General features: G+C 40.2%; 1 protein-coding gene across 6 annotated transcripts in view; it reads right to left on the bottom strand.

Annotated features, from left to right (window-relative positions):
• Window positions 1-17,491, bottom strand: part of arhgap40 (Rho GTPase activating protein 40) — a 28,625-nt gene extending 11,134 nt beyond the window's left edge. Inside the window, exons 1-10 of one of the 6 annotated variants that reach the window (XM_075461485.1) lie at window positions 17,371-17,491; window positions 15,326-15,445; window positions 6,549-6,772; window positions 5,439-5,659; window positions 4,844-4,916; window positions 3,657-3,805; window positions 2,742-2,907; window positions 2,131-2,222; window positions 1,708-1,785; window positions 565-724 (exon numbers count right to left, since the gene is read on the bottom strand). In XM_075461485.1, the coding sequence (XP_075317600.1) occupies window positions 565-724; window positions 1,708-1,785; window positions 2,131-2,222; window positions 2,742-2,907; window positions 3,657-3,805; window positions 4,844-4,916; window positions 5,439-5,659; window positions 6,549-6,772; window positions 15,326-15,417 (1,255 nt within the window). In that variant the 5' untranslated portion in view covers window positions 15,418-15,445; window positions 17,371-17,491. The other 5 variants (XM_075461486.1, XM_075461482.1, XM_075461484.1 and 2 more) reach the window with 5 other exon arrangements.
• Window positions 17,492-21,776: the final 4,285 nt, after the last annotated feature.

The raw sequence follows: 21,776 nt of genomic DNA, 5'->3' as shown, positions 1-21,776 counted from the left end.
TGTTAGCTTATGTCTCTGTGGTCAAGCATCATTTATCACTTGCACTGATCCTCCACACAAAATATACATCGGAAAGTCATCAGTCAGATGATGTGAATATAAATCTTTTTTTTTTTCATTAAAGTGAAACTAATGTGAAAATAGCTAATACTTGGCTCTGCTGTGTCATTGTGTATTTGCGGCGGTGCAGGGATGCCTCTGAAAACGCTATCAACTTGTTCATCTTAATGTTGATTTCTCAGCCGGAGCAGAGGAGATAAGCGTCGTACAGCGCTGTCTCCGTGGTCAAAGAGACTAAGATAATTATGATTTGAACTCTGATGAGCTGTCAGGAAACATGGCCATCAGATTGTTGTGTAGATTAGTGGAAGAGTAACTGTTGCATATGCCTATTTTATACAGTAGCATTAGATACATCATCTAATACATAATGAACACAAAGAGACGCTTCCACAGTTTAAGGTCTTCTGCCCACTGTTCATAATAACACACAGGAATATCATATAAAGTACAAATATAAATGAAATGTTAACCAAGGAAGATTCTCGAGTAGTGTCCACTGACCTCTCACGGCGCTGAAGGTGTTGAGGTACTCAGCAGTGAGCAGAGGAGCAGGCAGCTCCCGGATTAACTTCTTGAGGAGCGCAGCAGCATCGTTTGGACTGACTTCATCCCAGCTGATCTGCCCTGAGTAGAAGTTGGCCTCCAAGTTCTGCTGCAGGAGCTGCACACACCAAACAATGTAGGTTTCAGAACAAAGAGGCAACGCCGACTCTTTATCCTGATGAAAAACTGATTTAAAAATTCAGATGTAAAAGCTGATTCTGTCACTTTTACACCCAGATGTATGCAGAACAAAACTGTGGTGTATTGACCACAAAGTAACGTTTCATATGTGCACGAAAAATCAAGCAGAAAGTATGCCAAGCAACAGGATGAATTGGAAAAATATCCTTATATCCATTCTTACATCCTTCATCAGCTATAGTAAACTGCTGTTCAATTGAACAAATATTTATGGTGTTTCTGATTTCATTTAGTAAAACAATTGTGCTGGAACCAGAAACACTCTCATAAATAGTCAGTTTCCTTGAATTGTTGTTTGTATCTTGTAGTTATGTCCGTGTGAAGCATTTTGTTGGTTAAAGGCCAGTTTAAGGACAGGAACTAAGGTGAAAACTCTGTGGTATGTGGTCAATGCTTTATTTTTGTTCCTAAAAGAGAAAAAAACATAATACTGGTATAATTGATTTTTGTATAAAGAAAAAAAAAAACTAAAGGAAGATTTTACAACCAAATGATAAAATGTAGCTAATATTACACGAGTCATCATTGTAATAAAATCCTTTTTTTTCTCCACTTAGTGTTAGCTGGCGTCCTCTAGTGGCTGCTTTCTTTTAACTGATTTTTTTAACATAACTGAGGTATTAAATACAGCATGAAGCAGTCTGGCAGCAGCAGCTGCAAAAAGCATCATTGATTTTGTTTCTCTGGACCTTATCAATATTACATTATTTCAAATGTCATCTGTAGTTAAAGTCTGTAAAGCTGATACATTTTCCTTTCTGATTCAAGCATTTCTGACATTTTATATTTTGACTGCCAGTTAGGTCATAAAAGTTTATTCTTTTTTTTTGTTTTTATTTGCTTTTTTGAGATAAAACACTTAGCTACAGCGCTAAGTGTGTGTCAGATCAGATCCTGTACCTTGATTCTGGACTGAGAACCTGGAACCCGCAGGATCCCTTCTGAATCAACTCCTTTCCTCTCCAGAAACGACAACAACTGCAGAGAGAAACGTCAGCAGAGTTAGGAATCAGTAGATATGAATCTCTTGCTCACCTCTGCTGGTTAGACTCAGTAACTGCTGCTGCAAACAGGGTGCGGTCAAAGCACTGCACATGCAGGGCACAGTGAGGTTTTCTTATGTGTTCTATCTGAATATTGAAGGCAGTCTGAGCATAAAGATAAAAATACTATCCTGCGTCACACCAAGGTTGAACAACAGACATAACACATGAAAAAGTATTTAGTAAAAAAGTAAATTGTGCTTCTTCGGTCATTTATTTGCTAAATGTCTACAGTTTGAGTTAAGTTTATGTTACAGGTGTAAAGTTGACAGAGACATACTGCCTGCAGGAAGAGAGGAATTGAGGTGTTCGGCTTCACTTTCTGATCGTTCTCCAGCATCGTGGCCAATGGCACCCCAAAAAGCGTGCTCTCTGTGAAAAACAAAAACGTTGGGCGTGTGAATTTCACACAAGCCTTGGTCTAGAAACAGCACAAGGAAAACATCTTCTTGTGTAGTCTGTGGCATGTTGATGGCATGCTATTACAAGGAAGTGCCAAACAAAATTTTCAGGGACTTTCCTTTACTTGCTCTGTGTAGGAATATAGTTCTGACCAGATGCTACAGACAATGGTGTAAGGAGCTCATCTTTATTTGCACATGTTCCATTTACCTGTTTCCAGACCTTAGAACCACTCCACTCCATGGAGTTTCTGTCTAACATCGGGCAAAGTTTACATAGGAACTAACTGGTATTGTTTCTAACTGTCCAGGCACCACAAGAAACCGGATGTGTAAAAGCTTTTAATCTGTGTAAAACCACTCCTGCACTCCACATTAAATCTTACTCTAAACTGACTGGTACAAAAGCAAAAAAGCTACTGGACATCTACACTTTAATGTGTGTGAAATCTTTCTTATGACTGCATATTACAGCGGAGTGCTGACATACCTGGAATTCTCCTCTTTCCAGTTTTTTGCCTTTTCACCTCCAGCTCTAAGAGGTCACACAGTGCCGTCATGTCGATGAGAGCCAACTGACGCACCTTCTTCATGTCAGTGTGGGAGAGATCTTGGATACGAGTCACTCCTAGACGGCATTTGGGGCAGATCACCCGCTGAGGATGTGAGGACGAAGGGAGAGAAGAGGAGCAGGAGAGAAGTTAGAAGTTAGAAAATGGTGTTTAGGGTAGCGAGAACAACATAAAACATGAAAAGCAAAGAATAAAGGGATGAAGAATGACTGATTAGTCAAAACTACAATGTCATTTAAACTCATTGCAATAATTTGCAAGTCAGTTTATCTGTTTTGCAGCATCTTTTAAGTAAATGTCGCAAAGAGGTTTTTGTGAAGTTAACACCCTTAATTAATCTAAACCATTAATTCTTCACTTTTTCCGAAGAAATCTATTTAGCCTGAAATAGAAAAATAAATCTGCTGGGCTCTATGACACAACAATTCTCCCTTTGTTTTGAGCTAATTCCTTATGAGCTTAACCTTGTTATCTAACCAACAGCAAGGGGCTTATTGCAAATGGTTTATAATGATGTGTGTGTGTGTGAGTGTTGTTGTATTTAAATGAAAACTTAGACCTAGCCTCGTGCAAAAATGACTCAATGACTAAAAAATGCCTTTATCTAAACCGTGACTGAATCAACTGACATCCTCCAAACTATGTGATTATTCTAAGATGGTGTTTTGTGTCCATGGATTTGACTTCTAACTAACTACAAGCAGTGAAACACGTATCAGTGTTTCCCTTTTATGTTTAATTTGAGAACTATTTTCCCAGAAACCTCCCCAAAACACCTTGTTTGACATAGTTTTTTTGAAGTCCAAATGTAAAATAAGGTTTTGCATGCTTACAGGAAGGGTGCCGTCCTCTTTCCTGCGTTGGCTGTTATTCTGCGGCAGTTTGGCTTGTTTGAGGAAGATGACGGCCTGCTCGCAGTAAGCCACGTCAGTGATAAGGAATTCCTCCTTAGGAGCGCCTCGCTGATGCTCTGGTGTCAGAACTGAAAAACACACAAGCACCATTCACTTTTTTCACTGACAGATTTTCACAACAGAGATATCAATCAAAGACAAAAATTTGAATGCAGGCAGTGCACAGGAGTAAGAGGAAGAAAAGCAATTTATCCAACAATGCAAAACCTGCCATCTGTTATGTGAGCCTTATCTCGTAGAAGACAGGAATAGACAATTAGAAAACAAACAAAAACAAGAATGCTGGTCTACATATCAAAATATCCTTAGGCGGCAATACACTGAGCTGTGTTCCTCTTGTCAGTCACTGGGGGAAAAAGGCATCTGCTACATGAACTTAATGTAATGCAAGTGAGAGAATCATCCTGAATAACCCTTTCAGTGGTATCCATCAGCATAAGCTAACATGGTGAACGGTGTCCATTTTAAAATGCTCACGTATGAATTGAAGGATTCTGATTGTTTTTCTTGCTTGTCAGAGTTGCACAAAACAAACACTCCACTCCCTCCACCAGCAACATGCTGAGACAAGTAGATAACCGAGGATTAATCTGAACCAATAAGAGGACGGACGACAGGGCTGTGATCATTCCTCATCAGGAGACCACAAATCTGCTGCGCACCTGACTTCTTCAAGTGCTTCTCTGAGACAGGGCTGGTAATTACAGTTAAACCTTAGAGCAATTTGTAGGATGATCCGGTGATGCTCCCACTGTCCAAAAATATGCATGTTAGGTAAATTGTCCTGTGAGTGTGAGCGTATCAGGTTGTGTGTCTCGTTTGTCTCTGTGTGGCCCTGTGATGGACTGGCGGCCTGTCCAGGGTGTACCCCGCCTTTCGCCCATTGATTGCTGGGATAGGCTCCAGCGCCCCCCCGCGACCCGACCGACGGATTCAGTGGGTATAGAAAACGGATGGATGGATCCGGTGATGGATATTTCTGACGACATGGCTGGTCTTGCATTAAGTTTGGATTCTGTTATGTTACTGACACAGCTGAAGCCACTACAGTGATGTAAACAAACGAGTTATTTCGACTAAATCTGATGATATGATGCAGCACTCACCTGAAAGCGGTGTTTTGGACGCCATACTGTGCTGGGGAAATCCCTCACAGTTCTGAGACTCGGGCATCAGGGTCTGGTGAAATAAACAATCTGTTCTGAGTAACAGTGAGGGACAGTTCTAAATATCAACTCTGAAATATTGTCTCCACAGCCGTGAATAAAATGTGTTTTATTTTTTTCTCTAAGCAAATGCGCACAGGAATACAGGGTGTTTCCTTTGATGAAGTACTGATAAGGATCAGAGAAGCTGTGTGTTCCCCTTTGTGGCTGTCACAGACAGGCAGTGAGGACAAAGCATGCCCTTTACATGGGATTTGCTTTTATTGTTATAGGTCAGTCCTGCTGCATGAAACAAGACAGTACAATAGACTGCAACAACAGAAATTCCCACACCAAGTCTTGACAGTCACCTGAGGAAAAGCATTTGACTTTTACTGCACAACTGAGACTTTTTATTGCAGTCCTGAAACATCCGGGGACATATGGGGAAAGTTGAGTGTCTCTCTTTATATTTTCAGGTGAAGCCCTTATATACGATTTAATGTGTTACTTTGTTTGACGTAGTTAGTACTAAGTTGTATTTCAGCATCCTAACCTGAGCGATGGGGGAGCTGAAGATATCCCGAACGTCACGAGGAGGGGGTTTGTTCCTTTTGCGGAGAGACAGCGTGTAGGAATCCAGTCGACGTTGAACGGCCTCGGCCTGCGTCCGGGTTAGAGTCGACAGCAGCACCGCCTTGTCTACATCCTCGCTGTCCTCGCTGATGAGGGTCGATAAACCAGCATCGGCCAGCCACTGCTCCTCTTGGTCTCCCTCTGAAACACATACACAGAAGGCATAAAGATGGAGACACACTAACAACAAGACGTGGAGCGCATGCTTATAAACATGCAGAACAATATCATACTAAAGTATTATACTGGAATAAATGAATCGAATGACTGGATTACTTAGAGCTATGCACCAACTACAGCTTTACTCTAACACCTTTTTGCTTTGCTTAAACTTGAAAATAAAGTAATGAGTGCATTGTATGTGTGATGATATGATATGTAAAAGGGAAATCACATCAATGTTTTATGATAAATCTATAAATATTTCCTCACAGGTTACATAAGAGGAACAACTTTAGGTTAATCAGTTCAGTTACTTCCAATAGTAACAGCCACACTGTAATGAGTGTTCATAATGAGTAACAGTTCATATTTTATTAAAAACTAATTTGGGTGGTACAGGATGTTTTATAAGGTCGGTTCCTGGCTCTTAGACACTGAATATAGTAATTAGTAATTAAATTCAACAATTATATGAGACAGAGTTCATCTTCATACAGTCGGTTTACTAATCACTGATAAATAAAACACAGCCTCCGTTTCATATCACGTGAAAAGAATCAGTCAGAGGGCAAAATTAGGTCTGATCATTTGAACGATCAAAATTAAAGAGCACTCGAATTGAAAGTCAGCATTCAGGGTTCCCGCCAGTGTGTTTGATACTGTTGTCATGGTGATAAGTGCTACTTTGCCGCATGAGAGAAATCTGATATGTTGCCATGACAAATGGATAATTTCATGGAGGATGATGGAGGATCTCAGTAGCATCTGAGTTACACACTAATGCTCTGCAATGCTCCCACATAAACTCTTCTTCCTCTGCTCTTTGTGTCCATTCTTAATCAAATATCACTGGATCAGCAGTAATTACCTTCTGACTGTCGAGAATCTCTCCGGCTGCAGTCGAGATCTGTGTCGCCACTCCCCTGTCGGATGTTCTCAACCTCACTCCAGAACGAGTCCAGGCACAGTTTGTCGGGGTGCTGCTCCAAATCCTGGGAGGATGGCGTGTGTGTGCTGTGTGTGTGTTCAGCAGCTGCCTGGTCCTGCGGGCTGGCCCAGGACTCCACGCTCATCTCGGTGGGGCTGGGATCTCTGGTGCAGACATACACACACGTAAAGAAATCACACGCATGCATGCAAACGAATGAGCAAAAACACAAAGACACATACAAGCACAAGAGGATTGGAAAAGACTGCGGTGAAGAAAGGAGAGTGAATCAGCTGCGAGAGCCCAGAGAGAAGGAGAGACAAAAGGTGAGGGATGGAAGGAGGCCGGAGCGAGGAGAGAGATGGCGAGAGTGGACACAAAGGGGGGTCTCTATTGTTCTTGCAAAATGTTGCCTGGAGGAGAAGTACCTTGTAGATCCACTAGAGGTCCCTGTAATAACATGAAATCTGCTTTCTTTAGGGACACACCCCTCCATCCACTAATATATATATATAAGTGAACAGAACAATGAAAGCCGAAAGATATAATCTAATAAATCATAATCTCTTCCAGGTTGCTTGTAGTTTCTTTCTAGAACACCAGCAGAGATAAGTGCCCTGCTTTTTATGTAGGTCTTTACAACACAGCAAACTGGGAGACACTGAGCTGGCAGACACATTCACACCCCGAAGCACGGAAATGTGAACCCCCTGATAATAGATAATAGACACAGGAAGTAGTCAGCTGATTCCCCTCCACTGGAGTGCGGTTCAATAAACCAACAATCTCTCAAGAAACATACCAAACCATACTAGTCCATTTCTGAGGAAAGCCAGAAGGCTTATCCTGTCATCAGGAATGTCAGCGAGTGAGCACTGAAATGATAGCAGCATACTTTCAGTTTGAGTTGATGAGTTTTGTTTAGATAGTCACACATCTGAGTTAAAGCCGGATCAGATTAGGTTGGCTGTACCAGTTTTGCGGTGGAGGGGGGGGGACGACTGTTAATAAAGCACTGTTAATAAAATCAATGGGGACAAAAAGAAACAAATGATGCACTAATTGTGGGGCTCGGTTGAGAGGGATTGCTCTTTTCATGTGTGTGTAAGTTTGATCCCATCGGTCTTGTGTGGCATTACAAGCCTTTGGTTCTTCTCATCTTACATGAAAATAAAATGAACGCTGTAACTTACATGTTACAAATCAAACTGATTCAATCCACATGAATCAGAACTGAATTAATGCAGGAAATCACTGAGGCTGCTCCAGCCCAATTAACTCGACAATTAAGTAGAAGAAATTTGATTGTGTCCTTACAATGTGTGCTTCTTACGCATAAATAACACACTGGAATAACCTTTTCATTACATCACAGCCTTCTCATACCTCAAAACTGTAAAACGTTATAAAGCGAGTCACCCAACCCTAAACATTTTCATGGAGTAAAAGAGAATCTTGTTGTTGCTTTACTCTTCTCTAAAACAGTACGATTACATTCCAACATAGAGGACCGCAACATATGGTTCAATGTCAAGATGCTACACAGTCAATTCTGATACACTCCATTTCAATGAAAAATCCCAAAAGCTATCACAACCGCAACTGTGAGATTTTCGCCAGATATTAAATGCATGCAGTAAAAATAAGGTAAAGTTATGATGTACTGGATTGCTAACAGCTAATACTGATATGTGGTTAATTGAAAATCAATAACATATCACGAGGTACTTCAATTACTTTTTCTTCTTTTTGCATCTTTTTGCAAATACAACTAATTAATGACAACAAATGTAAAAAAAAGTCTAAATCTAACTTAACATTTAGTTACCGCCACAAATAAAGAAATGCATCATCGCCCTGTTTATCAGCCAATAACCAAAACTGACACTTAGGAAGGCTAATGCCAGATGAGACAGATGTGTGGCTTTAGTCACAAAACAATGATGCGGGTTAAAAAGAAAATGAATAAATGAATAAAAAGATTTAGAATGACAAGCAGAGATTGCAACAGCATTACTCAGACTTGAGAAACCTGCAAGCTACAAATGTTTGATTTCCATTTCAATTACCTAACCAGTGGGGACCTTTTTTACATTTTTGTAGGTAAACTAATGATCTCAGTTCTCCACTTTTTAATACAATATCTAGGTTAAATTGTGTGACAAAACTTTATATAAAAACAACCTAAGAGATGTTCTTATTGTCTCTAAGAAATGATTCAGACATACCTCCTCTTACACAGATGTCTCATCTTCACCAGTTCCACAAAAATTTCAAATGAGCAATAAAAGAGTTTGTAGCATCCGATCAAAACTAAAAAGGTCAATAACATAAGATAGTAAAGGCACTGAAAAAGCAGCATGCTCACTATATTCATACCACAGATGTCCAAAGCCATGACAAAGCTAACAACCCAGCCCCTGATGAACCAGAGACCTAGTGTGATTAGAAGTATGCTTAAGTTTCACAGAGTCATAGCGATGAGCGCTGTTACAATCCAACATCATCTGGGAAAAACAGACTCCACGTTTAAACAGCACGTAACCCAGCAGCGGGGTTATGTTTGGATGTTGCACTTTTAGAGCAGACAAGTCAGACTTCAACAAAAACAATCGTGAATTCAGCCTTGCTCATCCATCTTCAGCTCCAACTCTCTCATCACCTACCTGGCTTTTTTCTTGTATGGTAATGGCTTCAAACGCTTGCCCTGCTGTAGTCTTTGGTTCGGAAGGAGCCTGAAACGATTCCATCTGCTGTGTGAAAACTGCATGTTGGTCTCAGGTCTGCTCAACACCACCTCCTCTCTGCCTCCCATATCCACACTGCTGAAGGAAGCCAGGAATCCCAGTCCGGCACAAAAACTTGCTTTGTCCAGTGGTGGTGGCAAGACACCAAGTGAGTGCGATGTAAAGCAGCCTGTATGCTCTAGTTCCTCTGAACAGTGACAGGAAGCTATGCCGTAAGTTTTAGCATGGCTTCAAGCTGCATGGCATGTTTGTAAGCTGAGTGGAGCTGGAGCTGGAATGCAGGAGGGAGTGACGACTCCATTCACATGAACACATTCGCACCTGTCCCTTTCCTCGCCGCTGTGAGGTGACACACCCTGCCTACATGCCTGAAGGCAGTACCAACTTCCTCAGATATAAATAAGGAATCTATTACTTGCAACACTTAAAATCCCCAACTGAAATACTTTGGCAGAGGCACAACAAAGACAATCCAAGTTTTAGTCTGATGGTTACAAATGATGGACCCTCTTCATACGCAAGTGAAAGCTGACTAACCTAATGCCTAATGTACAACTCAGGCACATTATGGGCCTCTTATGAGCTCATTAATCAAGGCTACTTTGTTGGAACAATGCTTTATGTTACCGTATGTGTTCAGGATTAAATCAAATGGATCAAAGGATGAAAGTGTTGTCCTAATCCTTCCACACTCATGCAAAGCTTGCAAAAACAGTCTTAAATGAAATTAAACAGCACTATTTATTTTTTATTTTTATCACAGTTAATGATGTGGTGGGTTAAAAATCAAACCATGCTTTATAAGAAGGAAGGGGCTATTTTTTTGCAACAATCATAATCTTATAAAGTTTCCATGTCAGAGTTTAACATCTGACAAATGACTCTTAAGTGGCAAAGTGTTTAGGTGTATGTGGAGAAGAATGAGGCAGAGATAACACAGAGCAGGGGAAAGTTGCTCAGGTTTCACAAGTGCAACAGGTCTGTCAACATTGACTTTGAGCACCCTGTAACCATCAGTACGATACTAATTCACTGACTTGTCACTGTTTGCTGCTGCACTGATGGCGGTCTCTGTACTACATGAGCAGAAGGTGTAAACAGACAAAAACTAACACCACTGAAGGTCAGAAGAAAAGCAAGAAATATATTCCAGTGATTTTGAATCATTCAATGATGGTTGTAATCTAGCATTTGCAAATATCTAGCTAGCTAAAAATATGAAATAAAAAAAAAAACATTTGAGAGGCTGAAACTACAGTTTTGTTAAAAAATTATCAACTTTACCATCGTATTTGTTTACACTTTACGTTGAAAATGTAAAATGATGCATGTTGCTCCAGGTTATAATGAGTAACAAATGCCAGCAGCATGACCAGAAGTGACATGCAATGAAAGTCATCCAAGACTAATGAAGATATCCTTAAATCTATTTACATGGGTTCCTTTTTTTAAGCGGAAAAGAAGCATTATCTTTAATCTTTCTAATTATACTCCTCAACTTGCCAGCAGGATGTAAACCTTTGCCACCAAACAAAGCACATGCTCTGCACTAATTTTTAAAAACAAGACTACTGAAAAGGGTCAGGGCGTTTGGGATTGTTTCAACTTGAATGGACCTTGCATTAACACAAAGAATCAACAGGAAGTCCTACACTTTGAAAGAAGAATGGACACATGTGAGGCTGTCTACCTTCATACTGGAAACTGTGGGAAATAACACAAGCTAGCCCCAAACAAACAGCTCTGGTGGAGGACCATAGTAATCAACCTGAAAAAGTGGCGAAAGTAACACAGGGTTTAATCCCTGTGGCTGAACTGCACGGAAAGCTTCTTAGCTTGCAGAGAATGCAACAGTTAGCTCACACGGCATTAAGAAAGTGTTTCTTCTCAACCTCTGTCAGCCCATGTATATTGGCATCTGTTATTGTGACAAATCAAATAGAGATCAACAATTTTACTTCACAGTAAGCCCCCAAAGTAACAGAACCTTGAAAAAAAAAGCAGCAAACAGTAAAACTTTTGCAACATTAAGACAACAGTGTTTCTGCACTGACTGACCTCCCAAAAAATGAATAAAAAAGAATGAAGAACAAGGAAGAACAAACCAAAGCCGCATCAAAATCTAATTAAGTCAATCAGCAACTGTTAATCTATACATGAGCCTTAAACCCCAGCAAAGTGTGAGACAACAATTGCAGCAAAAGCCTAATCCTACCTGGCCTTAGCCCGCCCCAAGGATTTGCCCGAGAGCAGCAGCAGCAGGGCCGCCGAGCCACTTCTCCCCCATGGCATCCTGCAGTTGTCCCCCAAACTGCTGAGAGCTGTAGGAAACAGCAGCTGCCTGCCCTTGGCAAGCTGTTTCCTTGTAATCTCTTCAATGCACAAACACATTAGAACAAGGACAGTCTGCCTGTGCTGGCAGACACGTCACTACATGCATCCTGGGGCAGGAAAAGACGTCTGCAAAGGGGGCTGGAAAGGGAGAGGAGCCCAGTGGCCGAATTGCTGAGTTGGGCTTGGACAGACAGATGGAAAATATTGTATGACTGGTTGGTATGGAGAGGAGAGAACACAACAGCTGCAACTCCGACTGGCCCGCTGGCTGGGTACCTTGACTTGCTCGTGTTATAGGTTCATTCTGTACAAGGACAAAGAAAAGTGTGAAACATCCATGGTGGTAGCATGGCGCTCACTCATTCATTTATTGATTCACTCAAACACAAGCACAGGAATCTGCAGTGCTGCTTCTTTAACTTGACCTCTGGTCTTCAGTCTTCATGCTTTTCTTCAGCAACTGGAGGCCATGGTCGTCTTTACTGTCACTCATTTACAGAAAAGTTGAATATGAATAACTGCCTGAGACAAAGAGGAACTTTGCCCAGTGGTTTATTCAAACCACTTCAGGGAGGAGTGAAAAACCTCACTGAACTTTGGATCAGGCCGACACAAGACAGACTGCAGTTAGCAGGACGTCGAACAAGCACAAACCTGAAATAACACCTGTGTCTTCTGTTCGACATGCTTCCGATATGACCAGCTTTTAACCTTCAAACCTCAGATAAAACCAACTAGTTAAAGTTAAAATCTAGTCTCTGTCATGTTGTCAGATCTGAGTCTTGCCGCAACTGTGACTGCTTCACTTCCAGGCATAAATCTTTAAAATAAACAATAACAATACATCAACATTTATTTAACTTACTACATGTTTTGTTCTACAAATGTCTTTCTTTATAGTACATGAATCATTCTTTATTGATATGATTTCTATTAGACTGCTTTTGACTAGAGTTGTGTCATGTGCTGCCATATCTGGTCAGATGGGTTTAATATAATATTGAATGAAAATTGTGAAAGCTTTATTGACAGAATCATAAGATAGAGCTTTATTTCTCAGGACTGTGCTTTAACATAGCAATGTTCAGGGAGTTTGAATTCTATCAAAATCCATACCATCATACAGGATGTGTGGTGTAAAACCTCACAGAATAACTTGAATGGAGTCATTAACATGAGAGGAAACATTGTTACACTACATCTTAATTGCGGAGAAAATTTAAAAATTCCGTTTTACATATTCAGTCCTGACTTTGTGGACTCACTAAAGGTTTATTTAACAGGTGTCTGCTTATGCAATTTTAATTCTCATTGTAGTAATGTTCACAAAAAATAAAAACTAGGTAGTTCATGTGTATTGTGGATTCCTATATCTGATCTATATAAAAATCCCTTCTATTTTAGACCAAAATAAAGTGCTTGAGATAGGCAGAATTACACACTTTCAATAAAGTATCCACTCTTTTTGGATTTGAAGCAGTATCATCAGTACTGTTTTACATTCAGGAGCTCTGATGGTGAGCACCTGGTTCGTTCTAAATTGCATTCAATGTTGTCTGAAATAGACATGCCCACTTAATTTCATTTTCTAAAATCTTCCCACTACAATGAAATCTCCCTTTGGATATTCGGTCGCTCTTTAATTCAATCTAATCAGTTCCTGAATGCAATTTTCAGCACGAACATCATCAACCTTTAAGACCACCAGTTGTATCTAATAGCCCACATCTTATAATAAGTTCTGTCACAATTTTCATGCAATCTGCTGGTTTTCTTAGCCACGAAACTTGTTTTTTTTTAATGAGTTTTGTATGAATTGGACTAATGTGGAATTGAATTAATCTGATTTGACTGAATTATGATTTGGATCGTAATTGTCTTGAAGTGGACTGTACCTTTGAAGGGCCTTGAGATAACATTTGTTCTGACTGGTTGCTGTATAAACAAAACTGAACTGAACTGAATTGAATTGAGTTGATGCATTTTTACCACAGTTTAATTCAGTCGCTGTTAAAAGATCATTGTCATTAGCGCAAGTGATTCTATAAATACATTTCTGATCCAAAGTTCATTTCAGCCAATGCTGGGAATAAACCACTGAGCAACGGTAACAAACAGCTGCTCCTGGGCTGTCGTGATTGACCAGAAGTGCTGCTAGCGGCTGCGATTAACTACTATAGAATGAATTGAACAAAGTAAACATAAAAAATTGTAATCACTTGACAGCACCGCTGTGCAGGTAATCTGGTGGGCTTGGAACAGCCTAGTCTCTATGCTGCTGTCACTGCGACTTCTTAAACTCAGTCAGTCAGTCATCAACAAGATCAGCTCAGATTACACAGAGCTCGGAGGTTACTCAGGGGATTTGGCCTTTCTCACTACCTCTTTCTGCTTAAACTAATTTACTTCTTACTTATGTCTAAGGTCCAGTTCTAACCCCCCCTCTCTGTTCGTACTTCTCTGCCCTAAACCTACTTTTTGTGCACCGCTGTGTGGAGTAGGATGTCTGTTTTTTGGGGTGTTTTGGAGGCCTACTGGTTGTCTACCCCTCCAAAAAGGCTCTTCAAACCAAGAGTTCTCAGAAGCAAACTTCAAACTGAGTTTTAGTCCAGTTTCTTGATAAAGATTTCAAGCAGTAGCTCTTGTGGCTCTCTTTTGAAAGGTAATTACCAAGTCGAGAGATCCAAAAGGCTGAGGTAAGGAGGGTTATCTTAACTCGTCCTTCGTAACTGTAGGTCAAACCATGCACTTTTCTCCAATCCTTTTAAATGTCAAAACATTCTTCTCCTTTCTCCTGAATCCTCTCTGACTGTCGCTGCTGGCAAGGCAAGACCTTTCTCGCCTTATCTGGCAATCCTCCTTAACTCAGGGAAGCATCCAGAGAAAAAGGAGAGTGTAGAACGTGACGACTCATCCTCCTGTGACCTTGCAGATGGCATGTGACAGCCAGCTCAGCCTTGTGTCCCTGCTCAATCACCTCTTGGCAAGCAGGGCACTGAACCTTTAGCTAGTGGAATGGAGGGAAAGGGATGTGAGAACAGGAAAGTGGAGGAGAATATGGGGATAAGATGACCAAAGAGAAGAGCTCAAATGATGAAAGAGCAAGTTGAAATGTAGTTACAGGAGAAAAGGAAGGATGTGGGAAGAGAAAATTGAGAAAATCTAATGTTTTCAATTATTTTCATATTTGGTCGATGTTTTTGCTCTCAGTTGACAATTATAAACCGTATGCTTACCAAGACATAAGACAAGAGGTTTTGATTAATGTTCGGAGTTAGATATAGCAATGCAGCCCAGGCTGAAGTTGGCTTTTTCACACCTCCTAATGGTCTGATTCAAAAGTAAATGCTGACACTGAGCGAAAGGCGACAGAACGCCAGTTAGATTCACACACAATCAGCAGCTTGGTTTCACACCACAGTACTGCAGATCTTCACTCACTAACAGACACAAAAGCACACAGAAAGATGAAGTGTATCATCGAATGAGAAAATTCATGTGGCTGAGTTTAACCACGGCAAGCCAACGAAAGCATGGCGAAGGCAAATCTTTTGTGAACATTCAAGTCAACAGTAGATGACATGATATGGGATGAAAAAAATAGCCGTGCACGTGAAATTTTTAAAGCTTACGTACACAAAGGCAGAACTGAGGTGCAAGACTTGAGTTCCTGCATCACGCGTTTCCCTCTCAACAAAATTTAGGACGCCAAAGTTTGGCACATTCATTCAGCTGGGCTGTGTGGCTGAACGTGTTCTGAAAGCACAGATGGGAGGCGAATTAAAGAAAAGCTTTAATTGTCTGGTCATTGAAACAAAACGATGCTGCACTCAAAGCGTGTCCCAGCATAAAGCTCTGAAAAACCAAAAACACATTTAAAGATTAGTTTTGTCAAACTAAAACATTACAAACTCAGTCATTTACACTGGTGTTTTGTTTTCAAAACGTGAACTTAATGCATCAAATTAAGTGACAAAAGAAGAGAGAAAGATTAAACAGCTCTAAGTTCCGCATGCTCACAATTCCAGCTGAGATTCCTTGTTACAAAAATATGGCTGGTATGACAGCTTATACAGGCCTGGTTTGTTTAGAAACATAATAACCACCTTTGTCACTGATGATTCAGTTCATTTGCTTTGGATGACTTGGCGCGTAGTTATGAATTATAACTATGATTCTAACTTTATTATCCAATGACTTTATAATTTCACATGCCAGCAAACCGATTCTGTCCTGTAACCTCACACTCACTTGATCACAACAACAATGATCAATGATTGGAACATGATCTGAGTCATGTAACCATATCTGTCCTAATGATCAGGTCAAACTAACTTCCTTGAACAGATCTCTTTCACTGAGCCACCTACATAAACGCTTCCTGTCCCCTCTCGACACCGACTAATGGAACGTAGTAACAGATCAACGTTTAACTCTTAGCACTTTCATTAGACAACACATCTGTGACATGATTACGCATTTCCAAATCTGTCTCACTTTTGCAAACAGATTGCTCTTTACGTCAACCAAAACAAACAAGACGTGTGTATTCACGTGAAAATCCCTCACAAGACCTCAGAAGCTGCCAGGCTGAGCTGTGCAGGGCTTATGCTTCTAGCAACGACAGCTGGAAAACCTTCTCCTCAAGTGCCATATGGAGCTAAAGGGGATTACAACAACCACAGGGCTTTGCACTGACTCTTGCCATTTAAACTCCCCCTTTTGGCTTGACTATGCAGGTACTATACAGTTCTCCCATCACAACACATAAAGCTGGATGTAAATCTAATCAAGTGAGCACGCAAATCAGGTGTTAAACCAGAATTATACTGCAATTCCTACAAACTTCACCAAACAACTGGTCTCCTTGTGTAGTAAAGCTGCCAAATCACAACAATATTTCAAAATATTCCGAAACTGTTCATCAAACATCTATCAACAATGACACAAGCAGGTTTTTAACCAGGTAATTCCAGCAGGTGAGGTAGTACTTTTAGAACAATAAAACGAGGCAATTAGTAGATTAATTAACTAATATTAGCAGATGACAACAATGGCATAGCGGCTAAAGAAAAATAGGTGTAATGATTCTTTGAATTAATTTATAGGTTATGAAAGCCCCAAAGCCTACATTTGATATTAGAGTCTCTAATACCGTACATAATTAGGCTGTCATATATTTTTTCTGTTGTAAAATTGTCTCCTAAATATCTCCTAAATGCATGTGATTGAAAGACCAACGTTTTTGTCGATATATCAGATTTGTTAAAACCCTGTACGTCATAAAAGCACGTGTCAATAAAAAGAAAAAAGATGGCAAAGACAGTCAAAGCTATCGGTTGAGCATAACATTACAATAAACAACTCATGGGAAGTCTGTGGAAAGTCAAGCTTTTACCTGGATCCATCAGTAGACCTCATTCAGTCGTGCAAAGCTGCACGTGCGGGCACAAAAACCGCCCATAGCAACAGGTCCTGACACCCTAGCAACCAGAAACGCTTCCAGGGCACTAACACGAATCCATATTTCCCCCATATTACAAGTGCACACAACCTGTTGTGCAGGATGACACATGGGCGTTTAAAATCAAACAATCCACCGGTTTACAAACTGTACAAAGGGTAACTAGCGCTCTGATAATACATTTAAAAAAATAGGTCCAATAAGACAGTCCACTTACCTCGAAAAACACCGCCAACACCAACGCTATGCGACGGCTCGACTGAGCGGGAAGCAAATGTTTTTCCATGTGGTACACCAACAGTGAACCCCGCTGTGAGCAGTAAAAACAGCCAGATGGAGATGAGACAAGATGAAGGAGGCTGATGCTGTCAGCCAACGTTAACGTTGTACTTTTCACCTTGCGGCTGACGTCATCACCACGCCGGGCTCCATAACAACAGAGCCAAATGACCGTGGATGTGTCAAAGCATGCTCTACTTTAGTTTCAAAATCCATTTAAACAGAAGAAAAAAGTACTACCTCACATACAACTTCCTAGCATAGTTCAAACGTTCACATTTTTCTGAATTTCTTTTAAACAACAAAATAATTAAAAAACTAGATTTTTAATCACCACATAGATAAAACAACACGGGCAGCAGCCAGAAGAGTAAATATGACTCACATTTTAAATGTTATATCAATATTTTGATTGCTTTGATTGATACGAACAAATCCATCAGCGAAAAGTTCAGATTATAAATAGAAATTAACCTAGAGTTTAGTGCATGTAATTGAAAATTGAGAAGTAGACATCTCTGGCTCAGAGTTGAAATTAAACAGATACTGATTGTAAAATTCCATAAATGTTTACAGTACTCTACTTACTCTATTTACCTACCAGTGAAATGTTTAACCAATATGCAAAAACTGGAAGGATTTATCCTGAAACCCTCCAAGTAGATTGCTTACATAATGTAAGCTACATTATGACACCTTATATTTGTACTTGTATTATATGCAAGTGTTCTGAAAAACATCAAGTCATACAAGTTTTCAGAAATTCAGTTTTAAACACAAGTAAAGTATTATTTTATTTAACGTGCATTGGCCTGCATAGATATAAATAAACCAAATTAAACGCCTTAATGTGCATTCTGTCAGCTTGTCTTAAAGTCTTAAAGTTTCTCACCTTAAGATGGCAAATAAACATCGTTTTTTCTTTTAATGTTCAAACACAAGGCCACACATTCACTGATTCACCCACATTTGAAATGCTCTATTTCTGAATATGATCATTATATTCAACAATGTACCAGTCTTTCAGCTCAATCAAATATAGGACATGCGCATGCAACTAGTTTGGCTGATAAATGATCTAAAACATTCTTTAAACTTTTTGAAATATTTGCATGTTTATCCCAACAATTCTTTTAGATTACATACGTTACTGTATACATAATTTATTCATTGTATGACTTTAATTCCTAGCAATTCTGCATTAATCTGTGTAGTTGTTATTTCTGTTGCTCTCCGTCTATGTGCATTCAGGAGACGAGATTCTGTTGTATCCCCCACATGACTTACACTCATGTCTACTTCATGTATATAGCATGTACTGTGTAGCTTAACCAAATTGAGCACTGATAATATTGTCTGACTGACAGGGCTGAGCATTTCACTGTAAAATGAATGTATTTGCATAATCTCTGATGATGCAGTGGAAGTTTATATGGTTGGAGACCAACCTGACCTCAACAGCTTAGCATTAGTTCCAAGGTAAGAAGTAGCCCAATTGATAACAGAAAGGTTGTGAGAATATTTGCAAACCACTCTGGGCTTTAACCTATTCAACGCAATAGTTTTGAAGATTTTACTTATTTGCATCTCATCTACACATGCAGGTATTGTTCTCAAGTTCTGCAAATATTTAGAACCAACAGAAAAATCAGCTTGCCGCCCATCACAGTATAAAGATGCATTTCTGGTTGTAGTTTGTGCTAAAAAAAGTTTTTGAATGGCAATTGAACCTGAATGAGGCAGTCACAACAAAGTGTGGGAAATTCTCAGCCCAAGGCCTGCTTACTGAAATTTTCAGGGTCACTGAATAGAATTTCTTCCTCTGGTGAAGGTCACAAGATGCAGCTGAATGTGTAAACATTTCCAGGACGTACACTTCATGCTTATAATATTTTGTCAGACTACTATTTGCAAGATTGATAAAGTACGAGCTGGCATTCGAACAGCGTGTATGCTATTTAAAATGCCCCACGCCTATGCAAAGTCATGTCTGACTCATATTTAAGCTACCGCTTCCCTGAACAGTAATAAATGCTGAGGGAAAAAAAGCACCATTTTTGGTTATTTTTAGCCTGCTAGCTCCATGACTCGAGGGATACTGTAACAATACCGATCTGGTCTGAAAAGTCTGGCAAACTGAAGCTGGTCCAGAATAAGATATCCAAACACCCGCTGAGAGGATTGAGACATTTTGGATAGGCATATGTGATTCTCATAGGATTATTTTTTTTGTTTTATTGTCCCATTCTTATCCAGCTAGGTTTAGGTGTTAAGTAGCTAATCCTAACAAATGTCTTTCACACTCGTCCTCTCACAGGTCACATCAACAAAAAATAAATCCCTCACTCTCAGGACACATTAATACATCAGCAGTAAGCACTTGTACAGTAGATATCTCATTCCTGACATACTGCAAAACTCAGAGTGACTCATCCATTCAGCCTCTGCATTGTGTCTGTTTGCAGCTGTTGGATGGTCAGAGGTTCCTCCTGAACCAGATAAATACCTTCTGACATCCTGTTTTTGTTGTCACAGACCTCTCGGCTTTCTTACAGACAGTCAGGTTCATTACAGTGTGTGGGTGTGTGTGTGTGTGTGTGTGTGTGTGTGTGTGTGCGTGTGCGTGTGTGTGTTTTAGATAGAAAGAGCAAGTTAAGATCACAGAGGGCCAGTAAAGCATCCCACTCTCCTTCCTGCCATTGTTTCATTTCAGAGACCCACATGAGGCTCGGCTTGGCTACGCCTCCTGGACATCAGTCTGCTCACCCTCCTCCCACGGCTGCTGTGCGTTTCCATGGAGACGGAGAATATGCCTGCAGATGATTGCACACCCTGCTGTGAGGCACCCTTTTAGGCAATAACAGATAGCACAACCTGAAACTGTGATAGTTTAAAGAACAGCAAGGAGATGCCACCAGAGAAATGTCCTAATTATTGTCTTTTAGTTTAATTAATTAGTTTAGATCAAAATTCTACAAGCCAGAGCTGCATCAGCAATCAGCTGCTGACAGTAAAATCACTATTTCTATGTGCTGCGTGTGGGTGTGTATCTGCTCACTTTCTTGTCACATCTCTAAAAGTATGTACCCTCATGGCATTTATTTGCACGTGCACATGGGACGTCTGCATGATCTCATAACAAAGGTGGCAAAAGAGTGAAACTACCTGAAGTGAGAAACTCTGTGATCAGGTTTGTTTCCTTTAATGGACAGAGTTCCACCGAGGAGTCACTCTGTGCACATGTTGTTGATACTCGTTGAAGTCAGACAGACAAACGATGCCTTATTTGCTTCACTGTGAAATTGTTGATGCCGAGGATTTTCATTGGCTCGTGCTGACGTGTGCATTAAGCTGGATTTCTACATTCCTTAAGGCCCTGAGCTTTGCTGCAGTCGATCTGGGAAACGGGCCAGACATCTGTCTTTCTCACTTTGGCTCACGTCACAACAGCACGTGAAACGTGCCTTTCTTGTGTGGTTTATAATGAGCTCTTCTGTTGATATACTGCAAAGGCCCCTATTTGTTGTCGTGGAAAGAGCAACTCAACAGTTAAGAAGCCTTTTCTCCCCCATACATATCCAGTGATAAGGACATAATGACCTTTTATTGCACATAATGAATTAGCAAGATCTTTTTGGAGCCAGATTTTTCTGGCCGTAGATATTGTTTGCAGAGCTGTGACAAAATGACACCAAGAAGCACAAACTGGATCACCGAAGAATCCCACACAGTGCAATAAGACACGAATTTGTTAACAAATAGTATTATGGTGAAGAGAGCTGAAGCACAGGCTTGACTTGAATACACCCAGATGCAATCACTTTGGACAATCTCTGCTGGTACTGTATTTTACAGCCAAGATCTTTAACAAGCAGGCAGATTACAAAAATTTCCAGACAATAGAGGCTATTCAAACAGAGTAAAAATCCTTGCTATATTTAACTAATTCTCCTTTCATTCATGGTAATATCCTGCTTTGGGATTAACTTTGATTTGAACTGGGCAACAAAGAAACGTTGGTGGAATGTGAGCTCAGCAGCACGGGTTGTGTTGACATTTGGTAGAGAAATAACTTAACACTGATCCATTAATCATTCAAGTATAAAAAGGCACCTCATTTAAGGGATGGACCTACAGACTGCTTAGGAAAGAACCATTTGCCCTTTTTTAAGCAAAGGATCATTAAAATGGCATCTTTAAGCACCTTGCTACTAGCAGCCTGTGGCAAACATGTAATTTGTTCCCATTTCTTTGTTTGCATCTTTGAAAATGCCAAAGACAATGTTTGACAGATAGAAAAATTGTATCTTTTGCACCAACAGATTCCCAAAGAGCCATTTGCCA

The sequence above is a fragment of the Odontesthes bonariensis genome, chromosome 3, assembly GCF_027942865.1.
Source record: "Odontesthes bonariensis isolate fOdoBon6 chromosome 3, fOdoBon6.hap1, whole genome shotgun sequence".
Taxonomy (NCBI): Eukaryota; Metazoa; Chordata; class Actinopteri; order Atheriniformes; family Atherinopsidae; genus Odontesthes; species Odontesthes bonariensis.
Note: the sequence above shows the minus strand (reverse complement) of the source record. Positions and strands in the feature narration are given on the sequence as shown.